The sequence below is a fragment of the Artibeus jamaicensis genome, unplaced genomic scaffold, assembly GCF_021234435.1.
Source record: "Artibeus jamaicensis isolate MK-2021 breed Jamaican fruit bat unplaced genomic scaffold, CSHL_Jam_final scaffold_369, whole genome shotgun sequence".
Classification (NCBI taxonomy): Eukaryota; Metazoa; Chordata; class Mammalia; order Chiroptera; family Phyllostomidae; genus Artibeus; species Artibeus jamaicensis.
In genome coordinates this window covers 1,576,886-1,594,468 of record NW_026522042.1, presented here as the reverse complement: position 1 = coordinate 1,594,468, position 17,583 = coordinate 1,576,886, and the positions used below count along the sequence as shown (strand labels likewise).

Below are 17,583 nucleotides of genomic sequence, written 5' to 3'. Positions count from 1 at the left end.
AATAAAACTTTATTCATCAAGAAACACTGAGTACCTACTATGTGCTCCCAGGTGGCACTGCCACCCGCACGGCGCAGGTGCCTTCAGGCTCAGGCCCAGTGCCTAGGACTTGAGTGGCTGCTCAGGTGTGGACTCGGGGGGTCGCGTGCTGGAGGGCCCACCTCTGCAGCCGTGCCCGCTCACAGATGTCTGACTGCAGCTGGTCTGGGGCCACTTTCTCTCTGCGTCAGGGAGGTGCCAACTCTCCAGGGGCTGGCACTGGAGGGTGCGGCGGGGGGGTGCACGGGGGCTCCCGACACCAAGTCACAGGCACCCCAGAGCAGGCCCCACCCGTAAGGCACAAAGGGGCGCGCACAGTGGGTGGCCCCCAAGGGCTTGTTGTGAGCGCAGCAGCAGATGCACCGAGTGACATCGTCACTGGAAGGGAAGTGGGAATCACAGGTGTGGAAGGAGGGCGCGTCCCCCGCTGCCCCTGCGCCAGCCCACGCCGCCACCGTCGGGATGGAGAGACCTCACAGGGGGACGGCCTGCTGTCAAGTCAGTCCATGACCGCACCTTCATCTGTGTTTCCGCAGCAGGCGGCCACGGGCGTCGGTTCAGTTGCTGTTCTCTGTCTTTATCAGCTCTGTTATGAGCTGTAGGATCTTGTCATCTGCATGGGAGAGAAAAGCAAATCCATCAGCAGCTCACTTCCCGGTGTGCACCTGTGTAAACAACAGGCATGTTGTTTACAACTAAACAACTCCTCCTTTAATTAAATTAAAGCAGAATCAACACTGGTTACAAAAATTCTGCATCACACCAAAAGACGTGTTTGCTGACCTGACAGAAAAACAGGAGTAACTTTGATGTGTCCACCCCAGACACCTGCAGTGTGGGTGGCCGTCGTTTTCACTGGGTGGTTTAGAGGGAAGGAGGTCGCGCCCCCGACTCCGCAGCCAGGTTTTGCCTGTGTCTCAGTGCCTGCGGTGCACCAGGTGAAAACCACTGGCCTGCGTGATCTGCTGCCCTACAAATGCTACTTTAATTGCTGCTACAGCCACACACCGACTTTGGCAAAGAGCAGGCGAAGGCCCAAAGGGAAGATGCGATGTGACTGTTAGTCCTCTGTGAGGAATTACTTATTACAAATCCCTTCACAACGAGAGCCCGCTAACTCCCCACCTACGCAGCTGCTCTGAAGGCTGGGTGGGCTCCTCAGAGAGCGGGGACTCCCTGGGAGGGACCGGCCTGTCGCCACTCCCTCCCTCCAGCCGGGGAATGTTGCCCCTCTCCTCGTCTACTGGGGAGGAAGCAGAAGGGAGCGGAAGAGGGAAGGGCTGCCCGGGAAGCCGGCTCACAGAGGTGTCAATGCGAGGAGTCAGCCTCGCCCCACCACAACGGAGCCACATCCGGTCACCACAGAGACAGACCCCAGAGGCGCTGCTTGCTCAGGAGGTGTTGTTGACAGCTGCCCCGACGCTGTGACCTCCTAACCACTCCTCGGACGCTGTGACATCAGTGCGGCAGGACTAAGAGGCTGCAGGGCCGACTGGGTGCAGTGGGGACTGGGACCATGGGCGTGGCCTGATGCTCCTGGGGGCAGAGACAAACCTCCGAGCTGCCCCGGGAGTGGCTGCTGCCCGGGGAGTGGCTGCGGGTCTAAGGAGAACCGTGATTTTTAGTGGAGGAGCAGAGTAACCGGCAGCACGGGAGGGACTTTAGCTACTTCTTTTTCAAAAGCTGGGCATTAGTTATGCCCCAATCTTTCTCCCTGTGGAGTCCGGGCGGGGGGGGGGGCAGGAGCAAGCGCACTGGCAGACCCCTCGCCAGCCAGAAATGGCTTCCTCTCGGGTGAGCGCTGCTCTCTCCTGCCGGCAAAGGGAGACACTGAATCCGTTTATAGTTCACCTGCCTCCACGGAAGGTGGAGGCCCTACCAACCTTCGCTGAGGCCGTCCTTGCTGAGGCTGCGCTGTGACGCACAAAGTCCCCAAGGGATGGCCGCACCCCTCACTCGTGGACAGTGGACAGAGTCTGGTTTCCAACAGCCAGAAGAACCACACCCGCGAGAGGCTTTTTCACCCACATTCATCTGCCCTGCCGCCTGCTCAGCAGTGAGAACCGCGGGGACAGTTACCAGTCAGTCCTTAAAGCAGAAAACCCCAATGCAGGTGCTCCTGGCGCGAAGCAAGGGGGAGTCTAGAGCCAACGAGAAACACTCCTTCCCTGAAAACCGGACCCTAATCAACCCTTTAGACAGGGCTCCCCGTCTGCAAGGAGCAGAGCAGGGAAACACGTCAGCTCAGAGCACGAAGACACACGGACCACATCCTGAGTGGGGGGGGGGAGTCCACCCGGAAAACCGCCCAATTTGCTGCCGTGATGTCACTCAGAAAGCAGGCGGCAGCGGAAGGGAGGTGTTTCAGGTCAGACCAGAAACCCGCGGGGCCGCAGGCCTCCCACGGGGCAGACCCCTTGTGTCCCGGAGGGTCTCCAGACTGTATTTTCATAGCTGCTGGGACCACCTGAGGACCCCCTCGTGCCTGGCCAGTCCAGGGCCCTGCGCCAGGCTCACGGGAACCTCAGCGTCTGCCATGATCTGGGGAGGGCAGCTGCGCAGACTCAGGCTCTGCACCTGTGAGGCGGGCAGCGGGGGGGGGGTCCCCTCATTCCTACGTTTTCCAGTAGCCACACTCCCGGTTTACTGCTGTGTGGAATGGCCAGGTGCGCAGACCTGAGGGTCAGGGGGCGGAATAAACTAAAGGGCTCTCAGCAGCACCGTTTGGCTGCGAGCAACTGTCCGTGAGTCTGATGGGAGTCAGCATTAAACACGTTTTAGTGACAGTTTTAACCGCTTGGACCTCAGACTCCAGCACTACAGGGCGCACTCCAACGCTGCAAAGTGCGCTGTTCCTACCAACGCTGTGGTCAGACACTTACTTTCAAGGGACATCTTGGGGTTTTCAAGCTTTTTCCTGAGGACAGAATCGATGAGAACTCGGAGCTGCTTGAAAATGACGGCTACCTTCACGGGGGCCTGTGGAGGGAAGAGGGCGCTGGAGGCAGCTGCTTCCGGGCACCGAGCCTGCGCCTGGACCCGGGTCTGCGCATCTTGGCTTGGCCCAGGGCATTCTGGGAGGACAGAGGCAGGCTCCTTCCTGTGGCTGAGCTACACCAACCTCAATTTCCTTACTAAGAATCCACAGATTTGACCACATATTTAAAAACAGCTCACTGAGGCATCATTTGTAGCTGTAAAAAGGTCCTCATCCTAAGTGCACCATTCAGCCACTTGCAGAAAACTGCGAGAGCTGTGAGGTCCAGCGACAGGACGTTGCCACCACCTCAGCTCCTTTGCGAACTACACTGGAAACGTCTTTCCTGCCCCGGCCTGGACACACCGCTGCCCCGGGGCTCCCTGGGTGAGATGTGCCTGGTGCGCACAGGGCGGTGGTGACAGGCTTGCAGGGGAAGCCTCCTGGCTGGTGGCAGAGGCCAGCCTGGCTCTCCCAGAGTTTCAGACAACACACCAGCAAGGACAAGCGTGGGTGTGAGGGTCAGGCTGTCCTAGGGCTAGACCCTGCTCTGCCAGGAGCAGCAGTGCGACCCAGGAAAGCCGCTTCTCATTGAGCCCACGCCCCACCTACAGGGAGGAGGCCGTGCTGCTGCGGCTGCAACCCGTGACGAGTGGCCACTATCACTGGAGACGAGCATGGTCTGTACAGCAAGGTGACTTGATTTTCAAATTTAACAGATTTAAGACCACAGGGGCAAGATACTATAATCTACTTTAAGGCAAATCACAGGAAAAAGTTACACAAATGCCAAAATGTTTCCAGAACTCTCCCAGCCGCACGGGAGTGGAACGGCAACGTCGCCAGTCGTCTGTCCGCGGCAGCGCGCACCTGAAAGTAGATCCAGCCGTCCACGGAGAGCAGGCGCTCCCGGTGCTGGACCGCAATGTCGCCGCCGAAGAGCAGCACCGGGAAAGGGGAGATCAGCGTGGTCTCTCTCAGGTACACTCTGGCATACCGCACCTGCGTGGGAACGACCAGGAGAACAAACCTTCACAGCCCGAACGCGGACGAAACGTGCGCATCGCGGTCGCGCGCGTCTCGGAGACTCGGCACAGGCGGCCTGAGTTCTGCAACGCGCGTGCGCACAGCCCCCTGCGTGCGCCGCCCCCCGTGGGTTCCTGTTCTCCAAAGGCGCTTCGAAGGCCCGCCAGAGCGCTGGGCCACGCGGTGTGGGCAGAGGCGGGTCTGCAGTGGCGGCTGCGCAGCACGGAGCCCTCTCCTGTGTCGTTGCTTACTGATCGCTGTGTGGTTTTCCACGCGCACCGCTCCGCACCTCGAACCCGCGAGAGACTAACAAGCACCTTCACGATGCTGACGCTGCCAGTGAAGTGATTCGCGCAGAAGAGAACTGCGATGCAGTTTCACGGGTTCTGGTGTCCAGCGGTGACCGTGGGTCGGGAACTTCCCGTGTTTTACATTTAGGAGTGATGGTAGGTGGGGCTGAAATCCCGGGTCCCTGCCACCCTAACAAGCTGACTCGGGCGACTGTCCTAGCTGTGACCTGTAAACGTGCGGTGTGACCTCATGTCAGGGCTACACCGTGACTCACACCGTGCCCCACGACACAGGTCTCCCAAAACCCCTTCTTTGGGAGCGCAGCTGGGCGGCCCTTCCCCACCGAGAGCGCCTCAGCGAGACCCCGGGGAAGCGGCAGGAGACTGGAGGTCGTCTCTGCTGCCTTCTCTGCACTTCGAGTACAGCGGGTGGCGGCGGTCCCCGAGGAACCCTTTGCTTTCACCGATGAGTAAGGGCTGTTTTCCACCAAGTGACTATGCGCGTTCTGGGCTCCATTCCAGAGCCAGAGGCCGCGCTGGCCGCCCGGCCCGGTGGGAGGAGGGGCGCCCCACCTTCTCCTGGTACAGGATCCAGCCGCGGGTCTGCAGGGCCCGGTTCACGGAGGACGGGTGCACTTGTGCTTTGCCCTGGGCAGTCTCCACGACGCAGGCCAGTCTCTCCGTGACATCGACCGACTCCGCACAGACGACCCTCCCCACGTTGTCGTAGAGCCCGGCGGCCAGGACGGCTTTCAGGAGGGCGGTCTCTTGGAAGGAAAGGGCCTGCACCGCCTTGCCGCCTTCCCAGCCGCCAGCAGGTGCGGGTGGTGAGAACCCCGCCGCCCTCACCAACTTTATCAGCTCCTGCTTTACGTCCTAGGGGTCGAGGGAGAAAGAGACGAGGCTGTAATGTAACTGATTAAAAGAGAGAACCTGCCAAATGGCCTCCCAACTTCCATCACTGTTTCCCGTCAAACCTGGGAGATGCCAAGTGACCATCCACGTCACTACAGCCCAGATTACATTAGGGAGGACAAAGACCCGGAAAGCTAGGGATGAGCCCGCCACCTGTTTCCACCACCCCGAGACGTCGGACGTCAGAAACACGCGGCTGTCTGCAGGGGGAGAGCGACGAGAATGTGGCTGAGCCCGCCGCCGCCCAGCACGCCCCCCACGGCAGCAGCTGCCCCTGCGGCTCCCGCCCGCTGAGGGCGGGGCTGGGGGAGAGTGACGAGGGACCGAGACTGCCGGGGCCCCTGCCCGTGTCTCTGGGAGTCTCGCCTTGACTTCCTAAAGAACTTGGAGAAAGTTAACTGATAGCGACTTCGTTTACCCTGACACTGTCACCTAGGTCAGGAAAGGGGGACGAATGTACGGCGATGAAAGACGAGCTGACTTTGGGGGGCGGGCACACAGGGCAGTGGGGGTCTGACGATCACAGGACCCACACGCGAACCCACACGGCCCTATTAACCAATGTCACCCCACACACAGTAAAACAAAGGAAATGCAACTGTTACCTAAAACCCTTTTCTGCTTTCAGTGGCGAACCACCTAAAACTCTACAGGAAGGACGAGTGTTCTTCACAGCAAACAGGACACAGGCGATTACTAGGTGATGTTTCCATTTAGGAGTTCCCTTAGGTGTCTGGTTGGGGGCTTAGGGGACCTGGGTTCCGGGGGAGGAAGAACCGACAGGCGCTGCGGCCACAACACAGGCCTGGGGGGGGGGGAGGCTCTGGGAAGGAGGGGGCGGCGCGGGGGGCGGGGGGGGGCCAAGGCGTGTGGACGGCACTGCGGTGGGGTCCCAGTCAGCGGCCTGGAGGGGCTTTTCTTCAGTTCACCCTCCGCCTGCTTCGGGAGGACAAGGCCTGTCCCCTAGAACAGGGCCTTGCTGTCCTTCGTCCCGGCAGTGACGCCAGGTCACAAGAAGGAATGGGCCGGGTTATCCGGGGAAAGTGCTCTGAACGGTTCAGAATGTGAGCACAGGAAGAGGACTGATGTGAGACAGACCCCTCCCATCAGGCCACTCACAGCGTCCGGCCACACTCGACACCGCGCCCCACATGCCAAGAACCAGGGGACTGGGCCTGCGGAGGAGCCCGGCTTTCCCAGCACGTCTCTCCGCTTCGACCCCCTCGGACTCTGCCCTCCATGGGAAGTCTGGTCCTGGGGCGGCCGAAACCCCAGGGGCGGCCGGAGTCACCGGCTTCCCTGCCCAGGGGCAGGGTTAGGAGCTGGTCCCAGTCAGCCTTGGATGCGCGACGCCCCGGTGCCTCTCCAGGCTCACATCCCACACGGCAACCAAGCAGCTGGCCAACGTCTGGGAAAGCGCCACCGAAGTCTGTCCAAAGGAATCAGTGCTTGGGGAGAGTGACCGATTCCAAGCCAGAGCACGAGACGCCAAGGCAGCCCCCCAAGGCAGTTGGTCACTCCCAGAATGAGGCACCGTCAGACGGCTCGGGCCGTGTGGGACGGGCTTGGGTGAACCCAGAGCGGCGCCCGCTGTCCAGAGGCGACAGTTTGGGGATCGAAAACAGGCCACAGAGGACGGGACCCATCAGACACATGGCATTTAAGTCGCTAGAGTCATCACGATTTTACAGAAGACAACGGTCACGGGTGACCTGTGGCGATGCTCGGGGGCTGACCCGTGACGGGAACTGCTGGGGAGGGGAGAGTCCGGCACCCGTCCCGGTGCCCGGACGCCGACCCTCCTTCCTCGGGACCCGCCCATCCCTCGGCCTGGTGGCCCGTCGGGGGGCTGTCCTCCGACTCACCTCCAGCGTCAGCAGCGAGGTCCGGCTGAGAAAGTGCCTCCGGCAGTACGCCATCTCAGAGCGGTAGCCGCCTTCCTGCCGCGCCTTCTTCCACCTACAGAGATACGAGGGCGGTGGTCCGCCTGCTCTCTGGGCAAACCCGTGTCCTCAGACACCCCCGAGGACGCGCTAAGTTACCACCACGTGAAAGGAGGGTGGTCTGCCAATGGGAGCTACCGCCTGTTTTTGAGAATTCAACCACAATGCACATTTTCTGTTTATGTATTGCAGCAAATTAACGTCACATGAAACACACATAATATACGAACGCACTGTTCTTAAACTTTAGGAGTGTTATAAAACTATGGATCTGCAGTACAGTTAGTTACGCCCTTGAAAGATGACCTACCTAAGAACAAGTTTACAACTTAGTTATGAACTCAAATCTCTTCACGAAAGTCAACGACACGTGTTTGAGAAGCGAGCCGCCCCAGGCCCGGCAGCCCCGACCCTCGCCTTACCCCAGGTACGCCCTGTAGATGGTCAGGTGGTCGGAGTCCGCCACGGCCAGCGCCGCCTTGGCCAGGTCCGCCTCCTCTTTCCGCCCGATCGGGGTGGTGAAGGGGGACTTCTCCGTCATGACCGCGGCGAGCGTCGCCTGCACGGGGAGGCCAAGGGTCTGTGGTCGAAGAAGGCTCGCCACGGAAGTGCCGCGCTCTGGGGCCGCGTGCCGCGGCCTTCCGCAGTCCCACGCTCCGTGAGAGCAGGCGCACTTCCGTCTCAATTCGGAAATGTAAGTGTCACGTCAGGGAGTTTAGAAAACACACCACTCTGCTCCCACACCGTCTCTGGGAGGCAGAAGGCAGCACCCCTGGCACCGGAGACAAACGGGACCGAGGAAGTGACCCGCGGTCCGTCCCAGGGCACTCACTCCAACACCCAACGCCCGGCCAACCCCCATGGCCTGCAATGCTCTTCAATGCAGGGCGGGCAGAAGCAGGCTTTTAACTGTTCGATGGGAAAGAATGCAACGCTGAATAACTAACAGTGCAAGAACAAGTTCTGTTTCACGTACTCATAACTGTAAACCTACTCTTGCCCGTGCTGTACTTGCATGTGCCCTGACTGGGAATCGAACCAGCGACCCCTCGGTTCACAGGCCCTTGGTCGGTCCACTGAGCCACACCAGCCAGGGCCCCACGCTGGCCTTTAAAAGCTGTACTTTTATTGCTGACACTACTGTAGCTGCCCCCATTTCCTGCGCTTGGCCCACCTCCCCCCAGCCCCCACCCCCTCCCTCCCCACACTGCCATCCCCACACTTGCCCGTGTCCCTGGGTCATGCATGGGGGTTCTGTGCCGACCCTTTCACCCTCTTTCACGCCGTCCCCCGTCCCCCCGCCGCTCTGACAGCTGTCAGTCTGTCCACGCCTCTGTTTCACCTGTCGGTGTATTTTGGTCGTTAGACTGCACACATCATACGCCGTTTGTCTTCCTCTTACTTCACTCAGCGTCGCGGTTTCCAGGTCCACCCTGCTCTCAGGAAAGGCAGGCGCCCCCTTCCCTCTGCTGAGCGGTGTTCGTGCCGCTGTGTGAACGCACCCCAGCTCTATACCCGCTCATCTGCTGACAGGCACTGCGGCTGCCTCCAGCACCTGGCTCTTGTAAATTGTGCTGCTGTGCACACTGGGGTGCACAGGTCCTTACGGGTGGTGCTTCAGGGTTCTTAGGATACAATCCCAGCAGCGGGACCACTGGGTCAAAAGGCAGGTCCATGTTTAGTTTTCTGAGGAAACCCCACACTGTTCTCCACAGGGGCTGCCCCAGTCTGCACTCCCACCCACAGTGCACTAGGGCTCCCTGTTCTCCGCATCCTCTCCAGCACTTGTTTGCTGCTTTGTTTAGGACGGCCATTCTCGCTGGTGTGAAGTGGTATCTCACTGTGGTTTCAATTTGCATCTCTGATGGCTAGTGAGCATCTTCACACGTCCATCGGCCATCTGTACACCCTCTTTGGAGAAGTGTCTATCCAGGGTTGTTGCCCACTTTTTAAACTGGGTTGCCTTCCTGGTGTTGAGTTGTACAGGTTCTTCGTGCATTTTGGAGGTTAAACCCTCGTCCGAGGTACCGCTGGCGAATCCGTTCTCCCACTGGGTGGGCTCCCTTTCCGTGTCGCTGATGGCCTCTCCTGACGACCCGCGTTGTGGCAGCAGCTTCTCAGACTGGCGGCCGAGGCAGAGGTCACTCTCTGGACTTGACACGATTCTGGCAAGGATCTATTTCTAATGCTAGAGAAAAAGAGACCCGAGAGAGCCGCACTCTCTGTCCAGCCTCTGCAGCAGCCTCGACTGGCTGTCCCAGATCAGGCCACACCTCGGCGGTGCCGGGGAGCTGCCGTGGCCCAGCTGACGCGGGGGCCCAGAGGGTCTGGCAGAGGCAGGAAGCCTGGTGAGTCTGAGACGCTGTGAGGAGCAGAACGGCTGGTGCTTGCCGGCCTTTAGGAATCCTAGCTCTGCAGTCGGAGTACTTGTGGCTGAAGGAAGGCAGAGACCTAACCCGGAAAGGTGGGAGGAAGAGCGTGTCTGGTTCTGCACGGGAGGGTCTGCGGGCACCGAGCTGCCCAAGACCAGCCCACTGCGGCGGGGTGCACTCGGTGCGCCGAGAGAGAACGGACAAAACGCACGGCACCCGACTGCTCGGTCCGGGCACTGATGTCTGTCCCATAGATCGTCACACAGAAATGACAACAGCCAACACAACAGCCATCCAGTGCAAAGGAGTCAAAATCACTCCTGTTTTCTGTCGGGTCAGCAAAAACGGATTTTTTGGTGTGACACAGAACTTTAGCAATTAGCCTACGTGTGCCGTGAGACAAGAAAGGTTGGCAACCTCCGGTCTGCTACACATTCAGTCGAATAACACACTGCGAGTGGGACGCTTCGCAGCAGCGTCCAGACAAGCCCACGGCCCATGTGACAGCCCATGGGCGTGGACAATACACTTTCCTGGATGTGAAGTTAAACACTCAGAACTCCTCCTTCATGTCAGTACCTTCCAGTTAGTTAGGGAACCGAGTGAGAGGTCAAAGGCTACTCCCAAACCTGGTAATTTCTCAGCCAAAGTGGGATTCCAAGTGCAGCGCCACAGCGCCCTTCTCTTACCACGGGGTCCAGGCAGCCAAATATGGCTCCGAAGATGAGCATCTTGCCGATCTTGACGTTCACGGGCAAGGCTGCGAGGTGCTGGCCCAGGGGAGTCAGCTTAGGCTCGTTCGGCTCACAAGCACCAAGTTTTCGCAGCAGGTGCATCGCGTTGCTGATTACTTGAGGCTGAGGGGGGTCCAAGGCCTTGGAGAGGAAATCCTCGGGAGAGCCCAGGTTGCACCTCTGCCGACGGAGGGGGCGGCGAGTCAGCACTCCCGAGGGCGAGGCCGGACACAGCACCTCCACGCGGGAGGGCGAGCGTCCGAGCCCCTCGCCTCTCCCGTCACTGGCAGTTCGTGTGCGTGTGTGTGGCCTGTGTGGAGTGCTAGGGGTGCATGGGGGGGCCTCTGGTCCACAGGCTCAGTCTCTGTGCCCGATTTCTACGGTGAGAAAACCTGAGAACTAAAGAGCGTGGCAGGTCGTTCCGACCGCGGAGCCCTCCACTGGGTCAGGGCGTCCCAGTGTCAGCTGGGTGGTTTCCGTGGACCAGACGCCTGACGTCTGGGGGGCTGTGCGGGGCACTGCAGGTTTGGCAGCCTCTCTAACCCCACCCATGAGATGCCTGCAGACAGAGCCCCCTGTCCCGGTGCATAAGGTCACCCCCGGCTGAGAATGACCAGTGCGGGACTGAGGCGCGTGCTGCCCTGTGAGCACGGGAGTCTGGGTGGGACCGCAGCACAGGGGAGTGGGGAGGCCGCTTATTCGCAGTGACCCCATAAAAGTCTCAAACATCTGGAGCAATACGAGGTAAGTTCGGGGTCTTAATCTTGTTTTCTAGAGGGGGTGAGGAATACCAAACTCATCCGAGTTCCGAGGGTTACCATGATATGAAGACACAACTCCTCCAGAGGCACACGTAAGATTTCAGGAACAGAATAGTCCATGAAGCCTTCGAACCTGAAAAACCGAACAGCAGCACACGTCGCTCGCGTCCTCGCCCCACGCGCACTGACCGGGTCTCCACGCCGCGCCGTACCTCTCCCTCGTGTACATCCGGAAGCAGACCCCGTCGCGGACCCGCCCGGCCCGGCCCTGGCGCTGCAGCGCGCTCGCCTTGCTGACAAACGTCTCCACCAAGGAGCTCATCTGACTGCTCTCGTGGTACCTAGAGATGGGCGAGGAAGAGTGTGCGCGTCACCAACTTAAATCAGCCTCCGGAAAAGCTGCGACACTGGGCTCCGGAAGTGGAGTCGAAGATAACGGAGACGAGTCCAGTATCCTTGAGAAGCGGTGCTTTCCAAATCCTGGTTCACATCTAGAGAGTTAGCACCGCACACTAACTCCCACAACCACGTTACAGCCCTGGCACACGGGGAGAGCCTGTCTGCCTCAGCCTCGCAGGTCAGTCTGACCGTGGCGCCTCCTTGATCTCGGTGGAACGCCTACCAGCTCAGCAGCGGGAGCCCCCAGAGTTCTGAGAAGTGTCGCCGTGCTCGTCACAGGGGCCGCAAGGCCCTGACACGCCTCCCCTGCACGCGGCAGCTGTGCTCTCTTCCAGACAGTGTGCCAGCCCTGTGCTGCTCGGGCCGGTATGTGCAGGCGGTGGCCCCGGCCGACTGTGTGGCACAGACACGCACACAGCTGCAGGGGCGCGGCCTCCCCGGCGGAAGCCCGGCTCAGTGACCCGCCGTGCGGTGACGGCCCGGGGCACTCCTCGTCACGAAGTGCTCGCCCTCCTCATCTGCGTGTGGGGACGCTGATGGTCACGACCGGGGTCACGTTGTGTCACTTGCCTGAGCTTATAGATCAAAGATTCGACTCCAGCTGTAATTCCAAAACCCATACTCGTTTTTATAATCTCAAAATAATGCTTTTGTGAAGCAGTTTGTCTCACAAACCAACACATTTACACAAAGGCAGGCTCTGAACATCCTCTCGGAGAGCGCGTGTCTGGAAGCAGCGCACGCTGGCTGCTCACGGGAAAACCGGCAGCGGGAGGCCTCGAACCTGGAATTTCCTGCAGCTTTGCTTTGGGCAGAATTAGGATATTTGGAAGTCCCCCTCTAAAACCCGTGACTTTCCCTAGGAATTCAAGAGCCCCGCATGCGTTTCTGGTTAAAAGCGCTTTCACCTGGGAAAGTCGAACTCACTTATTCTCTTTCGTCCTGCCGGTGTCGACCACAAACACGACGTCTGGAATGGTGATGCCGGTCTCTGCGATGTTGGTGGCGAGAACGACCTGAAGGAGAAAAGTCAAAATGTCTCGGGAGTGACTGTCGGCAACACGCCGCCACGAGAACCGCTCTGCGGAGTCTGAGCCCGGGAACCTAGAGCGCGGCCTTCAGGCCCGGCTGCTGCAGCTCGGCGGGCTGCAGGCTGGGTGCCCAGGGCACACGCCTGGGTCGTGGGCTTGGTGCCTGGTTGGGGCGCGTCCAAAAGGCAGCCGCCCGATGCCCCTCTCCCTCCCTGTCTCTCCCCACTCTCTAAAATCAATAAGCAAGTCCTTGTGTGAGGATAAAAAAAGGGAATTTCAATGTTCACAAAAACTCACAATCTACTTGTTTATTGCTGTGTAATTTTAATTTGTTCTAATTAGTTTGCGCTCGTCACAGGGGCGGCTTGCTGGTTAAGTTACAAATTTTCAATGCAACAAAAACACCATTTCCTAACTCTAGCCAGGCCCCCTAAAAGTGGCCCAGGCAGAGTGCAAAAAGGCCGGGAAGCCACCTGGACCAGCGGTTTCTAACTGCGCTCTGAGAGCTGCGGGGGCCGGGCCGTGCCCGAGGAAGAGGAGGACTGAGGGGACTGGGTCGCCCAGGGCCACAGACGGGGCAGCCGCTCGGGTGGGCCAGGCCCCCTCAGGAAAGCCCTGGCTCTGTCTGGGAGCACGGTGTCCCCGAGGCTCCTGCACTGTGCCCTCTTCCCCGCTGACAGAGGTTCAAAACCAGAGACGCTCCCTTCTTCTTCCTCCAGGATCCTGGACCCGATGGAAGTGCTGAGACTCCCCCGACCTAACGGTCTGTGTGCTACTGTCACAAAAAAACAAACATCAGGGTGAGGTTGAACAGCCCCAAAACAAAGGCCTCTGCCTGGACTCCGGGGGCTCCTGACCCACAGCGTCCCTTACGGCGCCTGCTCGGGGCCACGACGTTCTTTTCACGAGCGACAGCCACGACATTCCTCCTGAGAGTCCTGTCCCTCTGATAAGGTGCCAGTGGCCAAACGCTGTGCCCTCACGCTGGCTGGCCTCTGTGTGTGCTGGGCCGCAGCACCTCGCCGTCGCGGGCCACCTGCACGGTAACGGCCTCGGAGGCCGTCCCAGCGCCTCCCGCCGCCTCCCACGGGGCCCCGCACCGGCTGCGCCGAGCGTTACCTTCCTGACTCCTGGAGGCGGGAGTGTGAAGGCCGCGGCTTGGTCTTGGGTTGAAAGAATGGAATGCAGAGCTATCACTTTGTATCTGGAAAGTTCAAACCACAGTTCTTAGCAAAAGTTTCCTTAGGAGACACTGCAAAGAAGAACAAACGTACTGGCAGACAGGGAGCAACCTGAACATGTTTTATCACGAAAAATTTTACACACACACGGAAGTTCTGACAAGGGTGCAGTGAACCCCCTACGTCATCGAGGAGAGGGAAGTCGGACATGGATCACATGGAGCAGAGGGCTCCCTGGGTTTCGGGACGGCCTGACTTCGGCCCGAAAAGCCCAACGCGGTGCGCGGCAGCTGTGCACCGTGACGAAGCCCGGAGCAGGCACGTTGCCCACCAGTGTGTGTGGGTTTGCACACCCGGCGGCTGGGGAGGGTCCCCGTCCTGCTCTCACCCACAGGACTCCCCCTCTTCATTACATGAAGCAAACGGAACAGCCCTGGCCAGTGTGGCTCAGTGGACTGAGCACCAGGCTGGGAAGCAAAGGGTTGCCAGTTCGATTCCCAGTCAGGGCACATGTCTGGGTTGTGGGCCCGGTCCCTGGTGGGGGGCGCATGAGGGGCAACCATGCACTGATGTTTCTCTCCCTCTCTCTCTCCCTCCCTTTCTCTACAAATAAAAAAATGACATCTTATTTTCACAGAGTTTTCATGTATGGAACCTCTTGGAACTTGAAAACCACCAGAAATAACAGTGCTCAGATCTGTACTCACCGCTCAGAAGAAAACCTCCTGTCAGTGCACAGGAGGTCGTGCAGCTGCTGGATGTGGGCCAGGCCGGGCAGGAAGATCAACACGGCTCCTTCCGTGTCTCGGAACCGGGGACTCCTCTCTGCAAGTCAGAAAGGACGGGCTACTCCAGATAAGAAGGCAGACAAGGGGCAGCGCGGGAGGCGTTACCCAAACACCGCCCGCCAACAGGAAGTCCCATCAGAGCAGACGCGGGCGCGTGACAGGCGACACGCACCCAGGTGCACGAGAAGCTCCACCAGGAGGTCCAGGTTGACCTTCTGAGGGTTGGCGTGGAGAAGAGCGTGCTGAGTGCGGCTGCTGTACTTCTGGTAGCAGGGGTTGAAACCCGCGCCTGCCTCCGTCTGAGTCGGGATGTACTCCTAACGGAAACAGGCGGAAAAAGATGGGACAAACATAAGTGCCCTCCTAAGACGGAGGAGGGGAAAGTTCTCACTGTCACCAGTGTTACTGTGTTAAAACAGCAGGAATACAATGTTTCACCGTGGGAAACAGCACGGAAGTTCACCTCTGCCCTGTAACTCAACCTCATCCCACCCCTACTCACGACGAAGTTCTCATCTCGCCAGGGACGTGTGAGGCCCAAGAACAGAAGGAGGCAGACACTGCGCACACTGCGCCGAGGCCGCTGGAGAGCAGGAGGCTGAGACGGCGCTGCGGACCGCTGTCTCGGTGTGCAACTGCCCCCTCCTGCCCGGGTCTCACTGTGGTGGCTGAGTCCCAGTCACCTGCTTGCTTAGAGGACAAAGTACCTGTGGCCCCCCCCAGACCAGATTCGCGAACGAAAGGAAGACTCCTGCTGGGCACGGGGCCACTGGCTGACCATACAGCTGACCAAACACAGGACCATACAGTTTTGTGCCCTTTCCGAAAACACACTGGAAACGGGCTCTGCAGCGAGCACTGCGCCGCCCGGGCAGCTCCACTGCAGAGCTGAGGCGGGCACATGGTGGGCAGAGGCCGCTGGGAGCTGCCGGCCAGGCGTTGGCGCCTGCCGTGTCCTGACCTCTGGAGGGGCCAGGTAACGCAGAGGGGGTCCTCGCCCACCAACGCCACCTCTCTCTTCCCTCTCACAGCCCTTGATTCTGGATGTGCACCTTTGTGGCCCAGAAGTCCACAATGACGAGACACCAGAGCCCAGGCTGACCTTTAAAGGGGACCCTTCGTCAGGTCCGCCCCCTCCTGCCAACCGCACTCGCGTCCATGGTGCCAGCACGGCTCTCGAACTCACGGCAGCCCAGCGCTGGAGAGCACTGTGAGCCGTCCTTCAAAGGGTCCTGTGTACCTGACACTTCTGCACTCCCCCTGCTTTGCCGGTAACACGAATGGTTATTTCCTCTTCTTCCTCCAGATATTTCTGACAATATTCTGAGTCTTTCTCCAGTACAAACCCTGTGTCTTCTATTATATCTTCCAGATAAAAAACCTGCAATAGAATAAGGCATGCAAATGGGGAACTTACATTCATATCAGTAAATACCATTTTAAAGAGAACAAGGGGACTCATAACTCTGGAATGTCACCAAATGCAACTTCAGAATATTATGAAAAACGCTTTATCTGCATTATTTGGAAATGCAGAGCTTTGCTCATAAGGAGGAGTCTGTCCCTGGAGGTCTCAGGACGAATGACGTCATGGTGTCTGTGTCTGACGGTGAAAACTGAGGAAGAATCGCAGGGCAGAGAGGACGCCACACAGCCCCGCCTGCCCGGGAGAGGCGGTGCAGGGAGCCCCTCCCACTAGCTGCCACTCCCGGGGGCCTGGCCGCCTGCACAGGGCGCCGCTGCGTCATGGGCTGCAGGGCACGTTTCCCGGCAGAATCCGCCGAGCCAGGGCCGCAGCACTGCCTCCGGGGCCCCGGTGGCCCTCTCTGTGGCCTCGCACCCCCAGGCACACACTTCTGTCCCTCCCGCTCTGCCCGAGTGCCCCTGCTGGGGCTGTTCCCCGGGGGGCACGCAGGTTCTGCTGGCACACATGCTGTGGGAACACTCACCTCGACGGGGTAACTTCTTCCTGAAATTCTGAGGATGGGGCAGTGTGTGAAGTAAGCGGAGAACTTGTCGCTGTCCACAGTGGCGCTCATCAGGATCAGATGCAGGTCGGAGCGCTTCTGCAAAATCTCCTTCAGGATGACCAGTAAGAAGTCCGACTGGACACTTCTCTCGTGAACCTAGTACACAGGGATGCGGATCTTCAGCACCTGTCAGAAGTCTCAGGTGACCAGACACGCATGTCGGAAAGTTGGCTGCGATTTCAGTGTTGTGCACGCGGAGAGCGGGGGAAGCTGGGTGTCTAGAACGCAGCCAATCTCCAGAACCCTCTGCCCGGCCCACCTCCCCAAGCCCCACCCCACCCTTCTCTGCCCCACTGGGCTCCGGGCGGCCACAGCGCATCAGGAACTGTGGGAGAAAGTGGTCTACTCGCTGGCTTGGCTGGAAGGATGGTGGGTAAGTGCTGGGGCTCGGGACTCGACCCTTGGGTTCCCTTCTTCGCTGGTCACTTGCGGTGCAGCTTTAGGAAACGGGGTGTTTCTGCCCCCGGGAAATGAGAGCACAGAAGGGCAGACTTCCTGTGTGGCTGCGACAACCCCACGGGGCTGAGCAAAGCCTCCGTAACGGAGCCCAGGATGCGGGAGCTCCAGCACCGCGCTCCACACTGGGGTGTCAACGCCTGCAGCCGTCTCCGTGACGGTGCCTGTCCGAGACAAGGACACTGCCCAGGGTGGCGCGAGATTACGCCCGAAGGGGGCTGCTTCTGGGGCTGAGGAGGCCGAGGGAGAAACTGCCCTCGTGCTGAGCACTGGAGGGGTCTTCGAATGAAAGGAGGAGGGAACAGGACGAGGGGGAAAGTGGTCACGGAACCCAGACTGGGCCACATCGCGGTGGTGAGGGTCAGGTGGTGGGGAACGGGCGGGGGTGGGGAGCCAGGGACATGGCTCAGGAGCTGCCCCGAGAAGGCCTGGAGCGCAGGGGAGGGGCTGACCGCACCCCGAGTGGGGGAGTGACGAGTGTTTGGTTTTTAAAAAGACACTCCGGCTCCCGTGTGGAGAACGCCGTGGAGGAGAGCGCACAGCAGGACGCAGGACGTTTAACCAGAGGCTCTCACAGGAATTAAAGAGATAACGGCGACCCACAGGAGAGCGGTCCCAGTGAGTCCAGAGGGAAGTGAGTG

At 59.6% G+C, this 17,583-nt stretch overlaps 1 protein-coding gene across 1 annotated transcript in view; it reads right to left on the bottom strand.

Annotated features, from left to right (window-relative positions):
- DHX29 (DExH-box helicase 29) overlaps nucleotides 1-17,583 on the bottom strand; it is a 36,107-nt gene continuing 18,524 nt past the window's right edge. The window contains exons 13-27 of the mRNA XM_037145130.2: nucleotides 16,406-16,582; nucleotides 15,697-15,837; nucleotides 14,629-14,773; nucleotides 14,376-14,493; nucleotides 13,607-13,691; nucleotides 12,384-12,472; nucleotides 11,270-11,398; nucleotides 11,115-11,190; nucleotides 10,252-10,476; nucleotides 7,613-7,749; nucleotides 7,113-7,206; nucleotides 4,906-5,208; nucleotides 3,887-4,018; nucleotides 2,922-3,018; nucleotides 1-652 (exon numbers count right to left, since the gene is read on the bottom strand). Coding sequence (XP_037001025.2) covers nucleotides 597-652; nucleotides 2,922-3,018; nucleotides 3,887-4,018; nucleotides 4,906-5,208; nucleotides 7,113-7,206; nucleotides 7,613-7,749; nucleotides 10,252-10,476; nucleotides 11,115-11,190; nucleotides 11,270-11,398; nucleotides 12,384-12,472; nucleotides 13,607-13,691; nucleotides 14,376-14,493; nucleotides 14,629-14,773; nucleotides 15,697-15,837; nucleotides 16,406-16,582 — 2,004 coding nt within the window. The 3' untranslated portion in view covers nucleotides 1-596. The remainder of the gene's footprint in view (nucleotides 653-2,921; nucleotides 3,019-3,886; nucleotides 4,019-4,905; nucleotides 5,209-7,112; nucleotides 7,207-7,612; nucleotides 7,750-10,251; nucleotides 10,477-11,114; nucleotides 11,191-11,269; nucleotides 11,399-12,383; nucleotides 12,473-13,606; nucleotides 13,692-14,375; nucleotides 14,494-14,628; nucleotides 14,774-15,696; nucleotides 15,838-16,405; nucleotides 16,583-17,583) is intronic.